The sequence below is a fragment of the Ascaphus truei genome, chromosome 5 (genome assembly GCF_040206685.1).
Source record: "Ascaphus truei isolate aAscTru1 chromosome 5, aAscTru1.hap1, whole genome shotgun sequence".
NCBI classification, from domain to species: Eukaryota; Metazoa; Chordata; class Amphibia; order Anura; family Ascaphidae; genus Ascaphus; species Ascaphus truei.
This window is the reverse complement of record NC_134487.1, coordinates 239,456,706-239,480,008: the sequence shown is the minus strand read 5'-3', so window position 1 is coordinate 239,480,008 and position 23,303 is coordinate 239,456,706. Positions and strand designations below refer to the sequence as shown.

The window sequence follows — 23,303 nt, the reverse complement described above, 5'->3', positions numbered from 1 at the left end:
GTGATAAGTTTAGATGCAGCTTCTTTCACCTGGACCAAAATGGCAACTGGGGGGGCGATAAGAATTATAATGGGAAAGGCAAATGTTCACCTCAAGAAATTATATTGGGTAGGTAGGCACATTACAATTCACTCATGGAAATAGCCGAACATTTGTAAGTTTCTTTTAGCATATACAATATTAAAGGTTAGAATATAAATATTCACACTCCGCAGGTGCCACAAAACAGACCCAGCCCCTTTCACTATGAAGTACATAAAAACGGAGACCGTCATCTTGAAAGTGACTAACAATAAAATGCTACACCAACCACTATCAGAGCAAGAACTTAGATGATTGGGTCACAATGCATTAAGAATGTCTCTTTAGTTTCTCACTGGTTAAATGGGCAGTTACAAGAATGTCTCTGTGAATTAGTACCTGTTTCAGTGCCTCAAAATGATGTTCAGTGATGTCACCAATAACTGGCTGAAGTATGAAAAAAAAGTGTCCCGCTTCCTAAATCACAATCCGCTGGGTCAGGCGTTTCTGTCTGAGGGGGTTAGGTACTGTAGTCCTAGATGTGCAAATATCTCCTCTTCACATGTAGCAGGAAGCGAACAGCACTAAAATCAGAGAAAGGAGAATGCTTCAACACCTTATCACATGTATTTTTCATAACTAAACTATTTGGGGTAAGGTATCCCTACCTCACTGCATGAATTTCATACATTTTAAACCATTGTTTATCATTAGTGTGATCAGCATTTGTAAATGGAATTGTACATTAATAAATACATCTTTTCAATGTAATGCAACAGCCCACTGGAATCACTGCATAGTTTGTTTTCCCATGAGGAACCAACTAAGTCAGTTGTGACTTGTTAGCACTTCTATGTTGCAAAGGGCTGTTCAGAGAGTCAGGCAAAAGACAAGAAAGTCATGGAGGACAATGTAACTGCATTTGAAGTGGCATAGCCTTGTCCGTATGACTTAAGGCCCTCTTACTTTGGCCAAGTCAGTTAATTTACATGTGCACACACATAGAAATATATGTTAGAGATAAATATAAATACGTAGGATTGGGAGAAATCAGTTTTGCACAAGAGCAAATTATGCAATTTCCTGGTGCCTCCCATCTTTTTGGAATCCCACCTGCTCTGTGTCGTACAGCCTGTGGCTGCTTAGAGACATTTTCTTCTTGTGGGAAGAGAAGCGTCGCAGCTCTCGCTCAAAGTGCTGAAAGAATAAATGGGAAGTGTGTGTGGTTGCTTGCACAGTCCAAAGATCTAGGTTAACAAGACATTGCGTTGATGTTCCGTGCCACATTTTACACACACTTAAGACAAATGCTAAAGCAGTGGTTTTGAACCTTATTTTGGTTAAGGAACCCTATGTGAAATTGTGCAGCACCCCAACCTGTTTTAAGAGTGCATCTAAAATCCGAGGCATTGTAAAAAAAATTGTATTTGGTACAATTTTCAAATGCAAAATTGCAGGGAACCCTCTAGTGATGCCTGGGGAACCCCTGAGTTCTTAGGCACCCCGGTTTAAAAACAAGAGGTTCAGGTCATAAGCGCCGATTACATGCCATTCATTTATATTACAACCAGGCACATTTTGTGATGAGAACATAAATCGCTCAGAAGCAGATGTGTCCCATTATAAAATCAGCGTCATGCAACTCTTCCAGCTGACGTGAGCAAATATATATTTTCATTCTACATATTTTATCATATGAAAATCAACCAAGAGGCATATAATTAAGTAATAATCCCTGAAGAACAGGGCATTACTGGCCAATAATGCCCTGGCTGGAAGAGTTGAAGGCCCGAGGCGAAGCCGAGGGACTTTAACCCAGCCAGGGCATTTTTGTCCAGTAATGCCCTGTTCTTCAGGGATCATTACTATTATAGGCTAAATGTAGGCTTATTTTAAATTTTTCATAAAAAAGATACATTTTTGTAGTCATATTGACTTATCAGCATGATTGTCTACATTCTTATGCTTTGACTGCAAGTTTATTAAAAGTAAATTGTACATATACACAGACCCCTCCACACACAAACACACACTCTGCAACCCCCCCTATGCACACAAACACACTGCAGTCCCCCCTACACACTGTGCAGCCCCCCTCCTCTACACCCACAAAACACTGCAGCCCTACTCCACCCTCTACACTCACAAAACACACACAACACACAACAGCCCCCCCCCTCTACACCCATAAAACACACTGCAGACACACACTAAAAACAGACTGCTGCCCCCTTTACATCCATAAAACACACCAGCAGCCCCCCTCTACACCCACTGCAGCCCCCATGTAAACCCACACACTGCAGACACACACCAACAAAACACTCTGCACCCCTCCTCCACCCACAAAACACACACTGAAGCCCCCCTCTACAAGAACAAAACACACACAGCAGAAACACACCAACAAGACTCTGCTGTCCCCTCTAGACCCACAAAACACACACCAACAGAAGACACACGAATAAAACACTCTGCTGCCCCCTTTACACCCACTCAGCAGACACAGAAACCTTTCCCTTCACTCTCCTGAGCAGAGCTCCCTGTAGACAGGGTGGGGGAGGAGTCAGTGCCTTGCTGGTGTGTTCTGTCCAATCACCTCCCCTGTCCAAGTGCAAATTTCACTCCGTGAATGAAAAGCTGATTGGCTGAAAAACTTGGCAAGCTGCCAAAAATTCCGGGCCATTACTGATTGGATAATGCCTGGAATTTTAACCAATCAGAGAGCAGGGATTTCAACAATGCCCTGAATTTACCAGCTTTAGCCTATAATATGCATTTTAGACCAAAATTTGCTCCATAATTAAGATTTTAAAGATAAAAGCGATGTAGATATAATGACCCAAGCCTGCGTGAACACTCACCTTTGACCCTGTCCAGCCCAGAAGGGCATATGAATACTCAGAGTATGCAGCAACCACTAAATCCACACGGACAGCTCTCCAGGAGGCCAGAGCCTCAGGTCCCGCCCCATGAGGGCTTACTGGCTCTGGGCTCAGCGCATCAAGACCGGTCCTTTCAGTGTCACCATTTGGCAGGGCAACAATGGAGAAACACGTCTCATGACCATCCATGGTGATGGATGCCGTGCGTCGCCCATGTGATCGCTCCTTTATCTGGTGGTACAAGAGCATGCCCTGCAGACACAGATCCATTTGTAAATTAGCTCCACCTCCATCTTAAGTTACAAGGGAATATGACAAACTTTTAAATACATCGCAGGAGAGAATATTTCAAAGAAAGAAAAGTGCTAGAACAAGGTCAAGCTCTGAAGCTGAAGGGCGAGTGGCTCAGGGGAAATATGAGGAAGTACTTACCATATAATGGAAAGGTGGGGGATTCATGGGACAGCCTCCCAGCAGAGCTGATGTAGGCTCCTACAGTAAGGGAATGCAAAACTGCTTGGGATAGACACAATACTATCCCAATTATAAAATAAATAAAAAATAATTTATTAGGGTCTGAGGTTTAACAGCCTATAGGAGAATGGACAGACTAGGGAGCCAAGTGGTTCTTATCGCCATCAAATTATAGGTTTCTTGTAAACACAACTCCTAGAACCGAAAAGTGCGAAGCCGGGACAGCTTGCCATGCACAATTCATCTGCTGAACTCGTAATATATGGGAATTGCATACATTATGAGACAGCAGATTTATTGTGCAGCAGTAATTATCTCCACAGGTTTCATCCCTATATAAAATTTATTTAATTTTTTCTTACAATTTTATTTATTTTAACTTACAGGACATATACATTTATAAGTGCCTCTCACTTTCAATTAATCATGGGTCAATCCTTAATCATGTATCAGTATTACAGTTGGTTGTCAGTAAAATGCTGCAAAAGGAACGATTTAAGTTTTTTTAAGTCAAATTCTCCTGTCTATAAAACTGGGGAATTAAAAAACAGCAACTGATTTATTAAATTAACAGAATCTAACTGGTTTGTATAGGTCATATTTCTTAGATAATGTTCCTTTCCCATTATTTGTCTTTATAATGATTGCACTTATTGTATTTGTAATTCCCAGTATTGTTTATTTTGTACAGTACTGCTTACATTGTTGGCACTATATAAATAAAAGTATACATCCATCAATCTTGTGCTGTTTTCTGCTGTTTGAAAATAACTTGCAATACATTTATATCTGAGTGTAAGATAGACTTTCCCCTCCCTGTGTTTACTTTAAACACAGTAGTAAAAGTAAAAGAGTACACGCAGAACTCATAAGCAGCTGTTACACCAATTAAGATCAAACAGAAAGCAGTTTAATGCAAAGACAGAATAAATATGATTACGCAGAGCCTGCTAAACAGGGTATTGTTGGAAGGCAACTACCCAAACAAATACCACCCCCGAGAGACGAGTTATACCCATCCGCTATCCTTGACTTTGGATTGTGTTTTCCCTTTTTGCCTTTTGGCACAGTGTAGCACTTTTTTGCTCTTTGTGTTGTTTACATGTTTTAGTATGTAGATTAGTGCGTTTGTCCCCATAGTCCCCTTTCCCAGTAGGTATACCCCCCCTCTCAGGGTGGGGGGTGGGAGGGGGGGGGTTGGGAGGGGAGGGGGGGAGTATTTGTTTGGGTAGTTGCCTTCTGACAATTCCCTGTTTAGCATGCTCTGCTTAATAAGATGTATTCTCTCTTTGCATTAAACTGCTTTCTGTTTGACCTTAATTGGGGTCACAGCTGCATGAGTGCTGCAGGTACTCTTTTACTTTTGTATCTGGTTAGGGTTTAGGGCAGGCCTGCACAACTCGAAAGTGAGAAAGGCCGCACTGCTCTGAGGAAAAAAAATTGGGCCGCACGGGTAAAATCATCTCTCCTCCAGCACCTCATCATCATCATCCTCATATATCTCCCCCAGCACCCCTCATCATCCTCATATCTCCCCCAGCACCCTTCATCATCATCCTCATATCTCCCCCAGAACCCCTCACTATCAACCTTTGCGATACTCCCCATCTAGTTACATAGTTACATAGTAGATGAGGTTGAAAAAAGACGTACGTCCATCAAGTTCAACCTATGCTAAATTTAGACAACAGATACTTTATTCTATATCTATACTTACTTATTGATCCAGAGGAAGGCAAACAAAAAAACCCCATTAAGGGGAAAAATTAATTCCTTCCTGACTCCAAGAATTGGCAATCGGATTAATCCCTGGATCAACATCCTTCCCATGTATACTTATTTGGTATATCCCTGTATACCTTTCCCATCTAAAAAGATGTCCAACCTTTTTTTGAACAAATCTATTGTATCTGCCATCACAGTCTCCATGGGTAATGAATTCCACATTTTAACTGCCCTTACTGTAAAGAACCCTTTCCTTTTCCAACCTTAAGGGATGGCCCGAGTCCTTTGTACTGCCCGTGGGATGAATAGTTCTTTTGAAAGCTCCTTGTATTGTCCCTGAATATATTTGTATATAGTTATCATATCCCCTCTTAGACGCCTCTTTTCTAATGTAAATAAATCTAATTTAGCTAGCAAATCTCTCTCTCATACCCCCATCTCTCCCCCTCACCCACACACAATACCCCCTGCACACCACACACATCCCACCACCCCTGCACTTCACATCCCTCTCCCCCTTGCACCTCACATCCCTCTCCCCCCTTGCACATCACATCGCTCTCCCCCCTTGCACCTCACATCCCTCTCCCCCCTTGCACCTCACATCCCTCTCCCCCCCTTGCACCTCACATCCCTCTCCCCCCCTTGCACCTCACATCACTCTCCCCCCCTGCAACTCACATCACTCTCCCCCCCTGCACCTCACATCACTCTCCCCCAATGCACCTCCAATCACCCCCCCTGCACCTCACATCACCCATCACCCTCTCCCCCCCTGAAACTCACATCATCATCTCCCCCGCCCCTCACATCACCCACCCGCACCCCTCATTATCTCTCCCCCTCCCGCCCCGCACCCGATCACGGCGATGGAAGCTGGCCCCAGAAGGTGTTAGCGGCAAGAAGGTAAGAAGCATGGGGGGGGGGGGGGGAAATCGCATCAAACTGCTGGCACTTATGTATCGGCTGAGTGGGGTGGGGATGGGGGGGGCGGGGAGGAGTGCGGCTGCGTCACAATACTAGCACTCCTTCCCCACTCACAATTCTGGTACTCCTTCCCATTTGTTTCGGCAGAGCGGGTGCGGGGGTAACGTGTCACAATGCGCTCCTTCCCTCCTGTGCCTGCAGAGCCGGCTGGGGGGGGTGGGGGAGTTGGGGGGAGTCAGGGAGTTATTGCGGGACGCACAGAGAGTCCAGGCGGCCCGTATGTTGTGCAGGCCTGGTTTAGGGAGACCCTCATACCTGTGTGCACCACTTCTTTCTTTTCTATATATGTGTAGTAGTGCTGACGGACCCTAGATTTTGCATCTTTAAAACACAGTGTGTCGTATTGCCTGGTACCAACACAACAAGCCCTGCCCTCACCTTGCTCTCCAACCAATCAACCGCTTTCTTCAGTAGCCCAGTCAGAGCTCCTTCATCCGGGTGCGTAATGAGGAAATCCACATCATGCCCTTGCTGCTTCCCCCTGTGAGGTATGAGGTACAAAAATGAATCAAAATCAATGATGTATACTTGAATCGCTTATAATTTGCAAAGGAGATTGTTATTTTTACTACAAGTCCAGAAGACCTCCAGCAACAAATCAGAGAAATCGCCGAAGCAAGTAAGAAAGTGGGCCTCCATATGCAAGACCAAAGTGATGTTCACGAAGTGTGTCAACTCTGCAAAGATCAAAACAAATGGAGTAGAACTAGAAGACGAAAATTATGTCTACCTTGGCCGGCACATAACAATGGCTGTGAACCTTTTGAATGAAATCAATAGGAGAATGAAGATGGGATGGATCGCATTTGTAAGAAAGAATCAAGGGAACCCGTCACTGTGCCTAAGGGAAACTGTTCGACCTGTGTATTCTGCCTGTTCTCACGTATATGTATCTGAAACTTGGACCCTAAAATACGAAGCTAATTCAGAAGCTTCAAACAAAGACATATGCTGATATTTATGCTCGGTATTACCCAAAGAGACATGGAAAATAATAAATGGGTTCAAAACCAAACAAAAAAGAAAAGTCTGACACCATCACAGGGGTGAAGAAATTAAAATGGCAGTGTGCCGGACAGATAGCAAGATCAAATGACCATCATTGGACAAAGAGGGCACTCCACTAGATTACAAGGAAAATTAAGAGACCAAGAGAACAATCAAAAGATGGGAGGAAGAAAATGTATTGGGGCAACGTGGACAAGAGAGCCTTGCAACCGCAGTATCCGGTGTCGGGGCCCGCCGTTCCCCTTTGGCATTGACGCATCCGTGCAATTCTGCCATTTCTGGTTTCATTGCCTCTACCAAGGTGGCTGAAAACAGGATGTGGCCTAATTCACCCTTAACAAAGATGAAGACTTAATTACCTACACCTGTCCTGGGCCTTTCTCCTTCCTGCTAGTGTTTTGAGCTAGGACCAACCTGGACTTGGCCTTGTAGTCTGCCTGCCCTGACCGTTTGCCTGGATTCGGATCCTGCCTTACGCCAGTCCTCACCTTGGACCGTGACCCCGACTTTAGTTTTTGCTTTATGCCCGACCTTGGAGTGTGACCCAGATTTGTCCCCTCTATCAGGACTCAGTCCTGAGGTCCGTGGTCAGCCTCCACTATCTTGCCTCCGCCCAACGGGTCAGGTTTCTGGTCTGAGATGAGCAGTGTCACATTTTGCTCAGGTCATGGCCCCTCTGAGGTAGGGAAGGCCATTTCAGCTCAAGGCTGTTTTTTAGCAGATCACGAGAAGCGTCTGTTTAGTCAGGACCAGTAATTGGCTACGATCGCCACGTGTTTGCAAACCATTTCTAGCCACCTTGATTTTGTACTAAACAGTTCTTATTTCCGTACCGCCTCCGGTGGATCCGCCCACTGCTACTATACCTCCGTTTCACACATACCGTGAACCACGTATCCTGGCTCCAAAGCACTATAAAGGAGATCCAGCTGCATGCAGGGGCTTCCTGCACCAGTGTGCAGTTCGAGCTGCAACAATCAATTTTTGCCACGCATCGCTCCAGAGTGGCATACATGAAATCCCTCTTGGCTGATGAGGCCGTGGCATGGGCCTCCCCCCCTATCTGGCAGAAGGTCTCCACCCCTGGTGGACAACGCTCTGGCCTTCATCCAGACCATCAGAAAGGTGTTAGACACCCCAGGGCGCATCGCTTCTGCTTCAAAATCACTCCTTCGTGTACATCAAGGGACCCGGATGGTAGGTCAATATACAATAGAATTTTGCAACCGACAACAGGATGGAACAATGAGGCCTTGCTGGTCACCTTCGGTCACAGCCTCAGCGACCAGCTCAAGAACGAGTTGATATGCTGGGAGTTACATAGTTATAGTAGATGAGGTTGAAAAAAAAAACCACGACATGCGTCCATCAAGTTCAACCTATGCTAAATTTAGACGACATATACTTTATCCTATATCCGTACTTACAGTACATTGATCCAGAGGAAGGCAAACAAAAAACCCCAGTGACATATCATCCATTGATATCTCGTAAGGGGAAAAATAAATTCCTTCCTGACTCCAAGAATTGGCAATCAGATTACTCCCTGCATCAACATCCTTCCCATGTTCTTTATTTGGTATATCCCTGTATACCATTCCTTTCTAAAAAAAATGTCCAACGTTTTTTGAACAAATCTATTGCATCTGCCATCAGTGTCTCCATGGTTAATGAATTCCAGATTTTAACTGCCCTTACTGTAAAGAACCCTTTGTTTGGTTGCTGGTGAAATCTCCTTTCCTCCAACCTTAAGGTATGACCCTGTGTCGTTTGTACTGCCCTTGGGATGAATAGTTCTTTTGAAAGATCCTTGTACTGTCCCTGAATATATTTGTAAATCGTTATATCCCCTCTTAGATGCCTCTTTCTAATGCAAATAAAAGCTAATTTAGCTAGCCTCATCTCATAAGTTAGATTGTCCATCCCCTTTATTAATTTGGTGGCTTTTCTCTGCACGCTCTCTAGTTCCATAAATGTCTTTTCTAAGGAGTGGTGCCCAAAATTGTACTCCATATTCAAGGTGTCGTCTTACTAATGCTTTATAAAGGGGAATAATTATGTTTACTTCCCTTCCATCCATTGCCCGTTTAATGCAAGATAAGATCTTGTTTGCCTTTGCAGTTACTGCATGACTTTGGGAATTATTTCTAAGTCTGCTGTCTACAAATAGAGAGAGAACCCTGTATAGCACTCAGGTTCACGCTCTGATGATGAGTGAGTGATTTAAAACATATTCTTTATTAATAGCATATATTAAAATAGTATGTGTTGGAGCAACGTACTGGAGGTAGGTTGATCCTAGATAATAGTAGCCGTATTGGCTCCGGATCAAATAGTATCCGTCCATGACCAGCAGACGTGCCAAGAATCTGCAAGATCTACTGGTCCACAGCCACTTTGTGGATGAAACACCGAGAACATGGCTACCGCCCAAACCTACGGGATCCTATACTTGCCAACGCTGCAAGGCCTGCCAGTATATGAAAACTACTAAACAATTTGGGAACTGGAACAACACTAAGATGTACCAAATACGCAGTTTTATCAACTGCCTCAGCACGGGTGTCATATACCAAGGCAAATGTGTATGTGGGAAAGTGTAAGTGGGAAAGACTAGCAGATGTCTAAAACAGAGGGTTCTTGAGCACATAGGCACTGTCAGGAACAAGACTGACAAACCCCTGTCGAGACACGTCAACTTGTGTCATGGCGGGGACCTTAAAGCTGTTACCTTCTGTGGAATTGACCACCTCACTCGGGGACAAAGAAGGGGAGACTGGGACAAAGCTCTCCTCCAAAAGGAGTCCAAATGGATCTACACACTTGGGACGCTATCACCCAGAGGTCTCAATGAGGGATTCTTGTACACCCCATTTTTATGATAGCCTACACCCCTGAGACATCTGCCATGACTCTCCATAGCTGTAACTTATGATACGGACCATATCTCCACATACACTGTCCCTATGTACACCACTCCCCTATTCCATCATTACTACCCCCACTCATCCTACTTGTCCTGCCATCACGGTATCAGGCAACTCCATAGTTCTGTAAAATACTATTTGATCCGGAGCCAATACGGCTACTATTATCTAGGATCAACCTACCTCCAGTACGTTGCTCCAACACATACTATTTTAATATATGCTATTAATAAAGAATATGTTTTAAATCACTCACTCATCATCAGAGCGTGAACCTGAGTGCTATACAGGGTTCTCTCTCTATTTGTTCTCTACTGTATGTACACCCTAAGCACCGTTCATCACCCCACCTAACTACTGTGGCTGCAGCAGGGGCCCCCCTATCACCCTAACTAAGTCTGCTGTCTATAAGCACTCCTAAATCCTTCTCCATCAATGATTCCCCTAATTTATCCCCATTTAATTTGTAAGTCGCCTGTTTATTCTTGCTTCCCAAATGCATAACCTTACATTTATCTGTATTAAACCTCATCTGCCATTTACCTGCCCACGTTTCTAGTCTTTCCAAGTCCTTCTGGAGAGAAATTACTCTTATTAGTAATTAGAAATTAGGAGAGACTCCTAAAGACCTCAAACTAAAATCGCCCTTTGTATCCACATGGACCTTTGTATTTGGGAGCAACAGATTTAGAAAGTCCACTCTCGGGAAGTCTCCAGCTTTCGACTAGCAACACGCTTTCAGCCTCCCCCGGAGCGAGCCTTCTAAATAAGAAAAAAACCTGCAAATTGGAGGCATAAGATGGTCTGAACAGGAGAGGCCCTGAAGATGCTCTGCTGGGATTTCCCTCTATTGCAGCTTAAAGGGCCACTTCCTCCATACCACACCTAGTGAGGAGAGGAACCCTCCATAGGAATTTCAGCGGTACCTCCTCCGGACCAGCCTACATGACTCCTTCTGCCAGTCCAACTTTCATGGTATCACGCTACGGTTCAAACACAGGCATTCATCGACTCAGGAGCAGCTGGAAACCTCTTGGATCATGCCTTCGCGCAGTCCCACGCCATTCTGTTTCAACTGGAGAAAGCTCCGCTTGCAGTAGAGGCCATTGATTGGAAACCTTTGGGCCTGGGGACCATCTGCTGGGAAACGATACCCTTACAAGTCTCTGTGGGCTCCACCCATCACTAAACACTCCTCTTCAATATCATATCCTCACTCTCAACCACGGTACGATTTCCATAGCTCCAGCAACACGATTCACGGATTGAGTGCTCCACAGGACAAGTAACAGTGTGGAGTTTATACTTGTCAAACTTCTTGTCTCTGAAATTCTGGTCCTATCTATGCTATCTCTCCTAGCCTTTCAGAAGTGTATTGAGAGTTCCAGGACATCTTAGACAAACAAAAGACAAGCTAAGAAACTTTCCCCGCATCAGCACTATTATTGCGGCATAGACCTCCCAGGCTCCATCCCTCCATGAAAGATTACAGTACATGCTGGAGAACCTCAAAAAAAGGATTAATTTGTCAATTCTATTCGCCTGCAGGGGCAGGATTATTTTTCTTTCTGAAGAAAGACTGCTTCTTGAAACCCTGAATTGTCTACAGGGGCTTGAATAAAATAACTCTCACTGGTATCCTCTACCCCTGATTCCCCAGTTGTTTGACAGACTTAGAGGAGCTATGCTTTTTATGAAACTCTACTTCCCTCGAGCATACAATCTCATTCGTATATGGGAGGGCCAATAATGGAAGACGGCCTTCAACACCAGGGATGGGAATGATGTTATGGTAGTACATGGTCATGGCCTTTGGCCTATTTAACACCCCTGCGGTATTTAAATACTTCATTAATGAAATATTCCAGCATCTCTAGGTCTAGGTCATCGTGTATTTGGATGACCTACTAATTTTCTCCCAATCCATGGCCGATCATCAGGCTATGGTCAGGCAGGTTCTATCAAGGTTTACGCAAACCCCATCTCGTCGTAAGTTAGAAAAATGTCTCTTTGAGCAGCAGAAGATTTCCATTCATCTGACGGCTTCTAAATGGATTCAGCAATGGACTGTGCTGTTCTTGACTGGCCCATTTCCACCCTCAAACCCATCCAAAGATTCTTGGGCTTCGTGTATAACTATTGCCGGGTCATCCGGAATTTCTCTCAGGATTGTGGCTCCCACAAAATCCTTCCCAATGATCGCCAGTGGCCATTACTGCCTTTCGAACACTCAAAACAACCTGCTCTACAGCCCCCACTTTGGTTTACCCAGATCCTTCCAAGTCTTTAGGTCTCAAGGTGGACACTTCTGACATTGGGGTTGATGCGGTTCTGCCTCAAATGAGTAAATCCCAGGGCAGGTTACAACCGTGTGCCTTAAAAAAAAAAAAAAAAAGAAGGAGAAGAAGATGTTTTCCAAAGCAGAAAAAAAAAAAAAAGACGATATTGGGAACTGAGAACTTCTGGCCTTGGAGGAATAGCAACATCTATTGAAGGGCACAACTTTGCCTGTCTTGAATCTCAACCACCCCAGTGTATACTGTATCTGCGTTGCCCCAAAGGCGGAAAGCCTGAAGTGGCTCTCCAAGAGCTGCTCCCCTCTGCCCAGGACCAGCGTGCTATGGGTTAAGCTTTGCTTGTACTTTGTGGAACGTCAACCCTACCCCCTGGAATGTTAATGAGCCAAGAAGACACAAAGAACTTTGTTTTCACAGCTGTATTGAATCTCAACCACCCCAGTATACATCTGTGTTGCCCCCAAAGGCCGACAGCTTTTGGTGCAGCCAAAAGGATGTGAGCCATTTGCTGCAATTCGCTGATGTATTTTCAATCTCAAACCCTTTATCCCCTGTACCCAATTTTACAACTCTATCTGTCCATGACATGTCAGTGAATTGACTGCATAACCCTGTTCTTTTAATGTAACCATGTATTTTTATAACTCTGTGCCCAGGACATACTTGAAAACGAGAGGTAACTCTCAATGTATTACTTCCTGGTAAAACATTTTTATACATGTCACAATACTCACAGATCAGTACAACGAAAGGGCAAGCAGAGTTGGCACGACAGGCGAGATGGGCTTTATTTTTCATGTGGTGCATTCCACAGTACAGATATCTGATATTTTCATCAAGGTAATTGACTCGAATAGGGGAGATAAATTTGTTCAAAACTTTGGAGAGTAGTTTGCCTATGCCTGGGTATTTCAATACATTTCCTTGACCTATCATCCGGAGACCAATGGCCAAACAGAACGAACCAACCAGTCCTTAGAACAGTACCTCAGGTGCTTTGCATCTGACCAACAGGATGACTGGGTTGACCTCCTCCCCTTGGGCTTTGTTTACCTGTAATTCTCTCTGGCAGGAATCAACCCAGCAGTCACCATTCCTTTCTGCCCTTGGGTAGCATCTCGCTTCTCTGCCTACGTCTTCCGCTAATTCGGAGGTATCAGCTGTGGATCTGAAGATTTAGAATCTCCAAGAACTATTAAAGGAGATTCAGTCGAACAACAGAGCTGCCCTTATGCAGAAGTCGTATGCTGAAAAGCACAAGAAACCATCACCGACTGACCTGGAGACCAAGTATGGCTGTCCACAAGGAATATTTGCCTCAAAATGCTAGGGCCAAATTGGGCCCTAAATATATTGGTCCATACAGGATTAAGAAAGATATCATCATTGTAGAGGTAGAACTCAAATGCATTTTTGTCAAAAACTCACTAAATGCACTTCCTGACTTGGAGTTTCTTGATATTTCTATTGAAAAACTCATTAAGTGCCTAATTAGTCATAATTCAGATTTAACAAAACATAAAACTCATTAAGTATGATTTTGAAATCATGTCAAAAAGAACATTTGATCGCCTTTTCCTCAGTACTCAAAGAATGTAGTTAGTTAATGACTTTTACCTCTAAAACGGCGATATTAATCCGGTCTCTTTCGAACTAGAACTGCCTTTCGATATGGAGGGTTCCTCGTGTGTTCCCTGTGTCCCATCTCATGCCTTTGATTCAAAATTCCTTCGCCTCCCCTGTACCTGCCCCGCCCCTTCTTGTCGAGGGATATCAGCAGTTCGAAATTCCCTGCATCCTTGACTCGCAAATCACGCGGTGGCATCCAGTACCTTGTCCACTAGCAGGGGTATGGCCCGGAGCAGAGGTCATGGGTGAATAGCAAGCACGTTCATGCCCCCGCCTTGGTCAGAACTTTTCAGTGGAGGTTCCCTTTCAAGCCCAGAGTCGATCATCCTGAGGCCGCTCCTGGAGGTAGGGGTATGGTCAGGGCCCACCGTTGTGGCCGTTCCCCATCGGTACTGGCGCAACCATGAAATTCTGACATTTCTGGTTTCACTGACTCAACTAAGTTGGCAGAGATCTGGAGGTTACGTAGTTGCATAGTAAATGAGATTGAAACAAAGAGACAAATGTCCATCAAGTTCAACCTATGCTAAATTTAGGTGACCGATACTTTAGCCCAGCGGTGCGCAAACTGTGGGGCGCGACCCCCAGGGGGGGCGCGACACTGCCGACGGGGGGCGCGGGGTTTACAGAGGCCCCGCGCGCTTCCCGATGGCACTTGAATTAAGTGCCGGGGGAGCTGCAGGGCCTCTGTAAATTTAACTTACCGTGGCTCCGGCGGCTTCCTCCCTGTGTCGCCATGGCAACGCGGCGTCAAAATGACGCTGCGAGGTCATGTGACGTCACGTTGCTATGGCAACGTGACGTCATTACGCCGGAGCGCGGGTAAGTTGGGGTTGGGAGGGGGGCGCGGGAGTGAGGGGACAGCCGGCAGGGGGGCGCAGGGAAAAAAGTTTGCGCCCCCCTGCTTTAGCCTATATTTGTATTTACAGTATATTGATCCAGAGGAAGGCACAAACAAAAACCACCAGTGATGAGGTCTCATAAAGGAGAGAAATTCCTTCCTGACTCTAAATTATGGCAATCAGATATATCCCTAGATCAACATCCTTCCCATGTGTATAGTATACAGGCAATTTACAAATTAAATGGGAATAAATTAGGAGAATCCTTGATAGAGAAGGATTTCGGAGTGCTTGTAGACAGCAGGCTTAGCAGTAGTTGCCAAATTAATGCAGCAGCTGCAAAGGCAAAAAAGATCTTATCTTGCATTAAACGGGGAATGGATGGAAGGGAAGTAAACATAATTATGCCCCTCTATAAAGCATTAGTAAGATGACGCCTTGAATATGGAGTACAGTTTTGGGCACCTAGAAAAAGTGCAGAGAAGAGCCACCAAATTAATAATGGGGATGGATAATCTGATTTAGGAGGAGAGATTTGTTTACATTTGAAAAGAGGCGTCTAAGAGGGGATATGATAACTATATACAAATATATTTCGGGGACAATACAAGGAGCTGTCAAAAGAACTACTCATTCCAAGGGCAGTACAAACGACACAGGGTCCAACCTTAAGGTTGGAGGAAAGGAGATTTCCCAAGCAACAAAGGAAAGGGTTCTTTACAGTAACGGCAGTTAAAATGTGGAATTCATTACCCATGGAGACTAGCAGATACAATAGATATTTTCAAAAAAAGGTTGGATATCTTTTTAGAGTGTGCATCAGACATGAACAAGTCCCTTTAAATATAAAAGATCTCTGCGAGGACCACTCCAATATAAACTGTATATAATATAACTTCCCTAATAGGGATGGGGGACTAGTACCTAGGGCTACCTGGCACAAATACACAGTACATAGATTGTCCCATACAGTATAGAATAAGGGCATGGAAACCCACAGGAATTACTCACTGTTAGCTTCCACAGTCCAGTCCCAAGGCAGTAATTCAGCGGCGTGCAGTCCACCAAAGCAGGGTAACAGGATACAGGAGAAAAAGGCATTGCACTGCCTAAAAAGCAGGAGGCTCACGGCTGCATAAAAACGACTTTATTCCATAAGTGAATCAAACATAGCCCCCAAGAGCAACAGCAGGTAACACACCTACGCGTTTCGGGTCGTGTGCCCTTTATCACCTTGATCAAGGCCGTGAGCCTCCTCCTGCTTTTTAGGCAGTGCACTTTCACCTGTATCCTGGATATCTTTTTAGAATAGAAAGGCATACAGGGATATACAAAATAAGTAAACATGGGAAGGATGTTAATCCAGGGAGAAATACGATTGCCAATCTTTGGAGTTAGGAAGGAATTTATTTTTCCCCTTTTGAGATATCATTAGATTATATTTCACTGGGGTTTTTGTTTGCCTTCCTCTGGATCAATATACCGTAAATACAAATATAGGATAAGCATCTGTCGTCTAAATTTAGCATAGATTTAACTTGACGGACGTATGTCTTTTTTGAACCTCATCTACGATGTAACAGTTACATTTTAACTATGTTTACTTATTTAGTATATTCCTATATACCTTTCCCTTCTAAAAAGATGTCCAATCTATTTTTGAAGATATTCATTGTATCGTCCATCCCAGTCTCCATGGGTAATGAATTCCAGATTTTAAATGCCCTTACTGTAAAGAACCCTTTGCTTTGTTGCTGGTGAAATCTCCTTTCCTCCAACCTTAAGGGATGACCCTGTGTCGTTTGCACTACCCTTGGGATGAATAGTTCTTTTAAAAGCTCCTTGTACTGTCCCTGAATATATTTGTAAATAGTTATCATAGCCCCTCTTAGATGCCTCTTTTCTAATGTAAACAAATGTAATTGATCAGATTAGCCACCCCCTTTATTAATTTGCTGACGCTTCCCTGCCCTCTCTAGTTATTTTCTAATGAGTGGTGCCCAAAATTGTACTCCATATTTAAGGTGCGGTCTTACTAATGCTTTATAAAAAGGGGCATAATTATGTTTACTTCCCTTCCATCCATTGCCCATTTAATGCAAGATAAGATCTTGTTTGCCTTTGCAGCCACTGCATGACTTTGGGCACTATTGCCAAGCCTACTGTTTACAAGCACTCCTAAATCCTTCTCCATCAAGGATTCTCCTAATTTAGCCCCATTTAATTTGAGTGGTGTTGATGAGCAAGGAGCAGTCCTTCTAAGAAGAGGAAGTGAGGCATGGAGAGATGGAGTAAGAGAAGGCGTCACAGAGAGGGAGCGACGGAGAGAGTGATAGGGGGCAGGAGATGCGGAGAGAGGAGATGGTGAGAGAGGAGATGGTGAGAGTGGGAGCTGAATTTCGCACGGGGAGAAAAATTAGGGAAGAGTAAGATAAACTAAGCAGTGGTTATATAGTGGCTCAAACCGATAAGTGAAGATGAAACTAAATGTGATGTACATTTAGATTACCAAGACTCACAAATACAGTTAAAATGACAGGATTGTTTTGGCTTAGTTCTATAAATTGCAGGTGAAGTTGGTGGAAATTGCACCCGGGCACAAAAATACCTAGTTCCGCTTATGCGTACACATATACGTCCCCCGGGTTTCCTACCTGCGGAATCCGCCAGTCATGGTCACCTGAACTTCCGGGAGGAATCTCTGCAGAGCATCTTTCACCAGAAGCTCTGCACGCACTGCCTCCTCGCGAGTCACAGGCTGCTGCAGGTCTGTGTAATGTCGAAGCCCTGAGAGAATCACAGGGACACCCAGAGTTATATCTCCACGAGCATTGCTCCATTAACTGCTTCCCTGCTAGTGATCTGTATAGCGTCGCTCCTTCAAACCCTTCCCTGTCTGAGATCTGCAGAGCATTGCTCCATTAACCGATAGCCTACTTGTCTGTATAGTAACCCTGGTCTCACCGGCTCTCTGCTCTGCAGTCAACTTTCTCTCAATGCTCTGCAGGTCACGGAGGCTCCGTACACCCTCTCGGTACCATCGCTCTGCGGTGCGCACCCCAACACCAAAAATACCTGTGAGCAGCTGGGGAAGAGGGGAGGCATGAAAGGAACCGTCACAGGAAGTGCACTCTGTGGGTGGGTGTCACAGATTGTGTACCGTGTGCGTGTCACCCTGTGTGAAAGTTACGCCTTGTACTGTCTAAGTATCGAGGTAAATTAAACTTTGCATGTGTACCCCGTGTACGTGTGAATCACAGCGCATGCGTACCCGATGTGCGGGGGTCCCAGCGCGTGAACCCCGTGTGTGCGGGGGTCCCAGCGCATGCATACCCCGTGTGCGGGGGTCCCAGCGCATGCATACCCAGTGTGAGTGTGTGAATCCTGTGCGTGTGTGTATCACAGCACGTGCCTACCCTGTGTGTGTCGCAGCACGTGCCTACCCTGTGTCACAGCGTGTGCGTAGGCTGTGTGTGTGTTGCAGCGTGTACCCTGTATGTGTGTCACAGCATGCGTATGTGCATCACCGCATGCATACCCTGTGTGTCAAAGCACGTGTACCCATTGTGTGTGTGTCACAGTGTGCACCATGTCTCCGTAGTCTGTACTACTATTTTTCTGTGCGTTACAGCCTGAGCAGCCAGTATCACTGTGTCACATGCTGTGATTCCCCTGTGCCCCATGCAGTACTCCGTGTCACACCCTCTGACATACCTCCATGCTCCGGTATTGATCACTGATTTTTACCATCTCCACCTCCCTGCATGCTTCGTCCTCCAGAATTTCCTGCACATGGAAACGACAGTGAGATTACATGTATGTGGATAATACCTGTATGTACGACACAACAGTTTCTTGGACCCTTAACGTAACGGTTATTTGTACCTAGTGAAAAATGTATGTTTCAGGACTGACAAACAGTCTTACCACCACAGGGAATAACAAACATTGTGAGGAGAAAAAAATCCAACAACATGTTTTACTCACCATGCAAATATTACACGTTTTAAAGGTTATTTAAAAATACTAGCCTGATATTTTAGGAAAGTGTCTATTAACAGCTTTTTAACAGAATAACCTTTATGCTGTGCAATGTGGGACATGTCCCGCTGGCAGTGAAAGGCTTATCATGCCACTGTTTTTAGCTCACTTTCGTCTAGGAGGGTCTGACCCTTTAAAGCTGCAGTTCAAACAATATCCTACTTGTTTTTTTGTTTTGTTTGTTTTTAATACATCAGTTCTGTACTATGAGAAAATAGTTGTAGCATTTAAAAATATATATTTGTAAAGACTTTTATGTATTAGAATCTAACAAACATTTTTTGTTCCTATAGCAACCATTTACAAAGTCACATCCCCTTCCTCTTCTGAAACAGGCTCTGGCACACCCCTTTTTGAGCCTTGCCCTCTCTCTAGCAGTGCACCAAATGTATCTAGTGACTGCCTGGTCACATTATCTTCCCCACAGAACTTTGCATCCTGGGTACTCTTCTGCTGCACTGACAGCCATTTAGTGAACCAGAGAGCCGAAACGTCGCCGATCGATCACAGGAGAACGGACCGATCGGCAACTTAGCGAATTACTTATTGTTTGAATTGTATTGATGCACATATTAAAAAAGAAATAAATAAAAAAACGACAGCTTGAACTGCTTCTTTAATGAAAAAGAAATAACAAATACTCTCTCAACCTCAAGTTAGATTAGGTAGGTGCACTAGAGGTAATTATTAAATAATAAAAGAAAATAATCGCCCTTCTGTTTTTTTTTTTTACCTTTGATTATAAATTTTTCAAATGCATTCATCTTGCCTTCTCACTGTGTTGCAGGATATGGTTTTGAGTCGCATACAGTGCCACCAAGTGGCCAAGAGCTTGTAATGCTTCCCCTATTACCTGGATGACTGTCCTGCAGTGACCCCCACACCACGGCAGGCCTCTCGCCTCCTCTGCTGACCGCAGCCTGAAGGGAAGAGACTTCAATACAGAGGCGGCCCTGATGAAGCCCAGACTGCGAACTTCAGAACCCTCGAAAGAGGCTGCCTTTGCGAGGACATGGAGAGCATCCTTCGGTGGGGGGTGACAGAGACATGGAAGAGGAGCTGAGACGTATGTAAATACCAGAGCCCTAACCTTCTCTAGCTTTATGATAACATTGCTGATGTTTGACAGTTGAGCCGCCTACCTGATTCTATGTTCAGGGATCCCAGTATATAGAGAGCATGTGAACTTCTAATGTAGGGTCTGAGGGGGCAGCTTGGTGGTAATGATACAGCCTTTGAAGTGGGGAAAGCCAGTTGGGATACCAGCATCAGCTCTCCTTGGCCTTGGGCAAATCATTTTATCTCTCTGTGCCACAGGCTTGAGATTGTAAGGGTTTGGAGACTGAACAGGAGGGATTAACAAGGGTAACATAGCCCCTGCAGAGATTATCCAGGCTTTCAGATATAAAATGACCAGCAGCTTCTCTCCGCTCCCCCCCCCACCACCACCACCACCACCACATCCTGCCAGTTACCGTAATCTCCTGGTTATGGTGGTGCAGCGGGGTTCGACGCTGACAGGCATATGGAAGTGTCTCTGGGGCTTTGTTGCAGGCAGCCGGAAACTCCTCAACCTGCAGACAGAGACACAGGATAATAATAGGACCAACATTTACAGGAGGGTTTGAACTTGGATAATGCTCCCTGGTTAATTACCAGAAGACACACACACGAATCAGCATCCTAATCTCACCCCCCCCCCCCCCACACACACACACACACCACACACACAGCTCCCTCATCATTCTCTCCCTCCCCCCTTCCTTATTTACCCCCAAGCAGTGTCTGGGTTCAACCCCCACAGGCCGCCCCACGCTCATGCTCTCTGTGAACCAGGTGATGTCCAGGAATTGGGGTCCTCCCTGTGCCCCACCATGCTCTACCGGCCGGCTGCTCTGCCTCTCGATCCACATCAGAACCTCAGAGCCCGAGTTCTGCTCCGATACCACATGTGTCACCGCATCACTGCAAGGGTAACATCCAGGGGGAGGTTGTCACTGACTCTGCCCTTGCTGTACCTGTGTTGTGTATACATGTAATGGTGTGTGAGTGAGTGAGACAGAGAGAGGCTGGCACTGCTGCCTGCTCTGTACAAGTGCTTTGTATTCATGACATGGTGTAGAAGTGTGTGTGAGGGGGAGGCTGGCACTGTCGCTGCCTATGCTGTGTACACGTCATGGTGTAGAAGTGTGAGGGGGAGGCTGGCACTGCTGTTATATGCACTGTACCTGTACTCTGGTGTTACACTGAATCCCTTCCCTTGTGCCAGCGCAGTGAGGAAGGCCCTCCGTGCCCTCCCCATTCTGCGTTCCACCAGGAACACGCACACACCAGGGAACGTGCCTGCAGGTGAAGTGGTACCCCCAGGCACCGGCTCACTCCTCCTCCTCCTCTTAAGAGGGACGAGGGACATCACTGCGTCACAGAACCTGAGGGGCTAAATCACAGCAAGACACACGTGACACCATGTCTGTCACAATATGAGATTGTCAAAGGGTACGCATGTCATTATATGAATATATATGTCACATTATATGAATGTGTGTCACCATCAGTGAGTGCGTCATATGAATGTGTGAGTTAGTAAGCGTGACATTATATGAATGTGTGCGTTAGTAAGCGTGGCATTATATGAATGTGTGCGTTAGTAAGCGTGGCATTATATGAATGTGTGCGTTAGTAAGAGTGGCATTATATGAATGTGTGCCATGTAAATGTGTGTTGTATATCAGTGTGTGTCAGAGTGAATATATGTGTCAATGTTGTTGTGTCAACATACGTAGCACAATGACAATGGGTGGCAATGCATTAGTGAGTCACTCGGTTACAATGTATCTGACTGTGTGTGTAACAATGTGAGTAAAGACACTGTATGTGTCAACCTTTCAACAAATCCCCCCCCCTCTATACACACCGCTTCTCCCCTCCTCCATGCACCGCTCTCTCCCCTCCTTATACACTGCTTTCCCCCCTACCTCTCTCAATACGCCGCTCTCCCCTCCCTCTCTCAACACACCGCTCTTCCCCCTTCCTCACTATACACCGTTCTCTCCCCTCCCTATACACTGCTTCCCCCTCCCTCTCTATACGCCGCTCTTCCCCCATCCTCCCTATAAGCCGCTCTCCCCCTCCCCATACTCTGCTCTCCTCCCAGTCTCTCTCTATCCCCTGCTCAACCCCCCTCTAGCTATACTCTGCTTCCTCCCCAACTATGCTCCCCCTTTCCTATACTCTGCTCTCTCCCCCCCTTCACTCTACTCTACTCTACCCTCTGTCCCCCCTCCCTATATGCCACTCTCCCCCCTTCCCTATACGCCGGTCTCCCACTCCCCATACTCTGCTCTCCTCCCAGTCTCTCTATACTCTGCTCAACCCCCCTCTAGCTATACTCTGCTTCCTCCCAAATTCTGCTCCCCCGTTCCTATACTCTGCTCTCTCCACCCCTTCCCTATACTCTGCTCTCTCTTCCCCATCCCTTCCCTATACTCTGCTCGCTCTCTCTCCCCTGCCCTATACTCTGCTCTCTCTTCCCCCCTTCCCTATACTCTGCTCTCTCTTCCCCCCTTCCCTATACTCTGCTCTCTCTCCCCCACCCCTTCCCTATGCTCTGCTCTCTCTCCCCCACCCCTTCCCTATGCTCTGCTCTCTCTCCCCCACCCCTTCCCTATGCTCTGCTCTCTCTCCCCCACCCCTTCCCTATACTCTGCTCTCTCCCCTACCCTTTCCCTATACTCTGCTCTCTCCCCCACCCCTTCCCTATACTCTGCTCTCTCCCCCTTCCCTATACTCTGCTCTCCCCCACCCCTTCCCTATACTCTGCTCTCCCCCACCCCTTCCCTATACTCTGCTCTCTCACCCCCACCCCTTCTCTATACTCTGCTCTCTCCCCCTTCCCTAAACTCTGCTCTCCCCTTCCCTATACTCTGCTCTCTCTCCCCCACCCCTTCCCTATACTCTGCTCTCTCCCCCACCCCTTCCCTATACTCTGCTCTCTCTCCCCCACCCCTTCCCTATACTCTGCTCTCTCTCCCCCACCCCTTCCCTATACTCTGCTCTCTCTCCCCCACCCCTTCCCTATACTCTGCTCTCTTCCCCACCCCTTCCCTATACTCTGCTCTCTCTCCCCCACCCCTTCCCTATACTCTGCTCTCTCCCCCACCCCTTCCCTATACTTTGCTCTCTCCCCCCCACCCCTTCCCTATACTCTGCTCTCTCTCCCCCACCCCTTCCCTATACTTTGCTCTCTCCCCCCCACCCCTTCCCTATACTCTGCTCTCGCCCCACCCCCACTTCCCTATCTATACTCCCCTCAATCACTACCTACTTTACAGTGCAGAGATGAGGAAGGAACTTCCGGGCCCTGATCCTGCACACTATCCCCGCCCCTTAGGCAAATAGCACAGTGATCACGCCCCTATGTACAATTTAATGAGGTATACGCCCCTTACGTAAAATATGTGGTGGACA

General features: G+C 45.8%; 1 protein-coding gene across 6 annotated transcripts; it reads right to left on the bottom strand.

The window, feature by feature from the left end:
• Positions 1-85: 85 nt before the first annotated feature.
• LOC142495824 (DNA-directed DNA/RNA polymerase mu-like) lies at positions 86-23,238 on the bottom strand. Of its 6 annotated transcripts, none has more exons than XM_075601842.1 (13): positions 23,161-23,238; positions 21,065-21,273; positions 20,609-20,801; positions 20,312-20,410; positions 19,690-19,860; positions 18,510-18,581; positions 17,760-17,880; positions 17,450-17,582; positions 6,471-6,573; positions 3,339-3,398; positions 2,886-3,158; positions 1,135-1,218; positions 86-605 (listed from the first exon to the last, which is right to left on the bottom strand). In XM_075601842.1, the coding sequence occupies exons 2-13, from the start codon at positions 21,247-21,249 to the stop codon at positions 519-521; spliced, it is 1,581 nt and encodes a 526-aa protein (XP_075457957.1). In that variant the 5' UTR covers positions 21,250-21,273; positions 23,161-23,238; the 3' UTR covers positions 86-518. The 6 variants fall into 6 exon arrangements, with proteins under 6 accessions (XP_075457957.1, XP_075457959.1, XP_075457958.1 ...); XM_075601844.1 differs by having other exon boundaries at positions 21,065-21,306; positions 23,161-23,190; XM_075601843.1 differs by lacking the exon at positions 23,161-23,238 and adding an exon at positions 21,751-21,901.
• Positions 23,239-23,303: the final 65 nt, after the last annotated feature.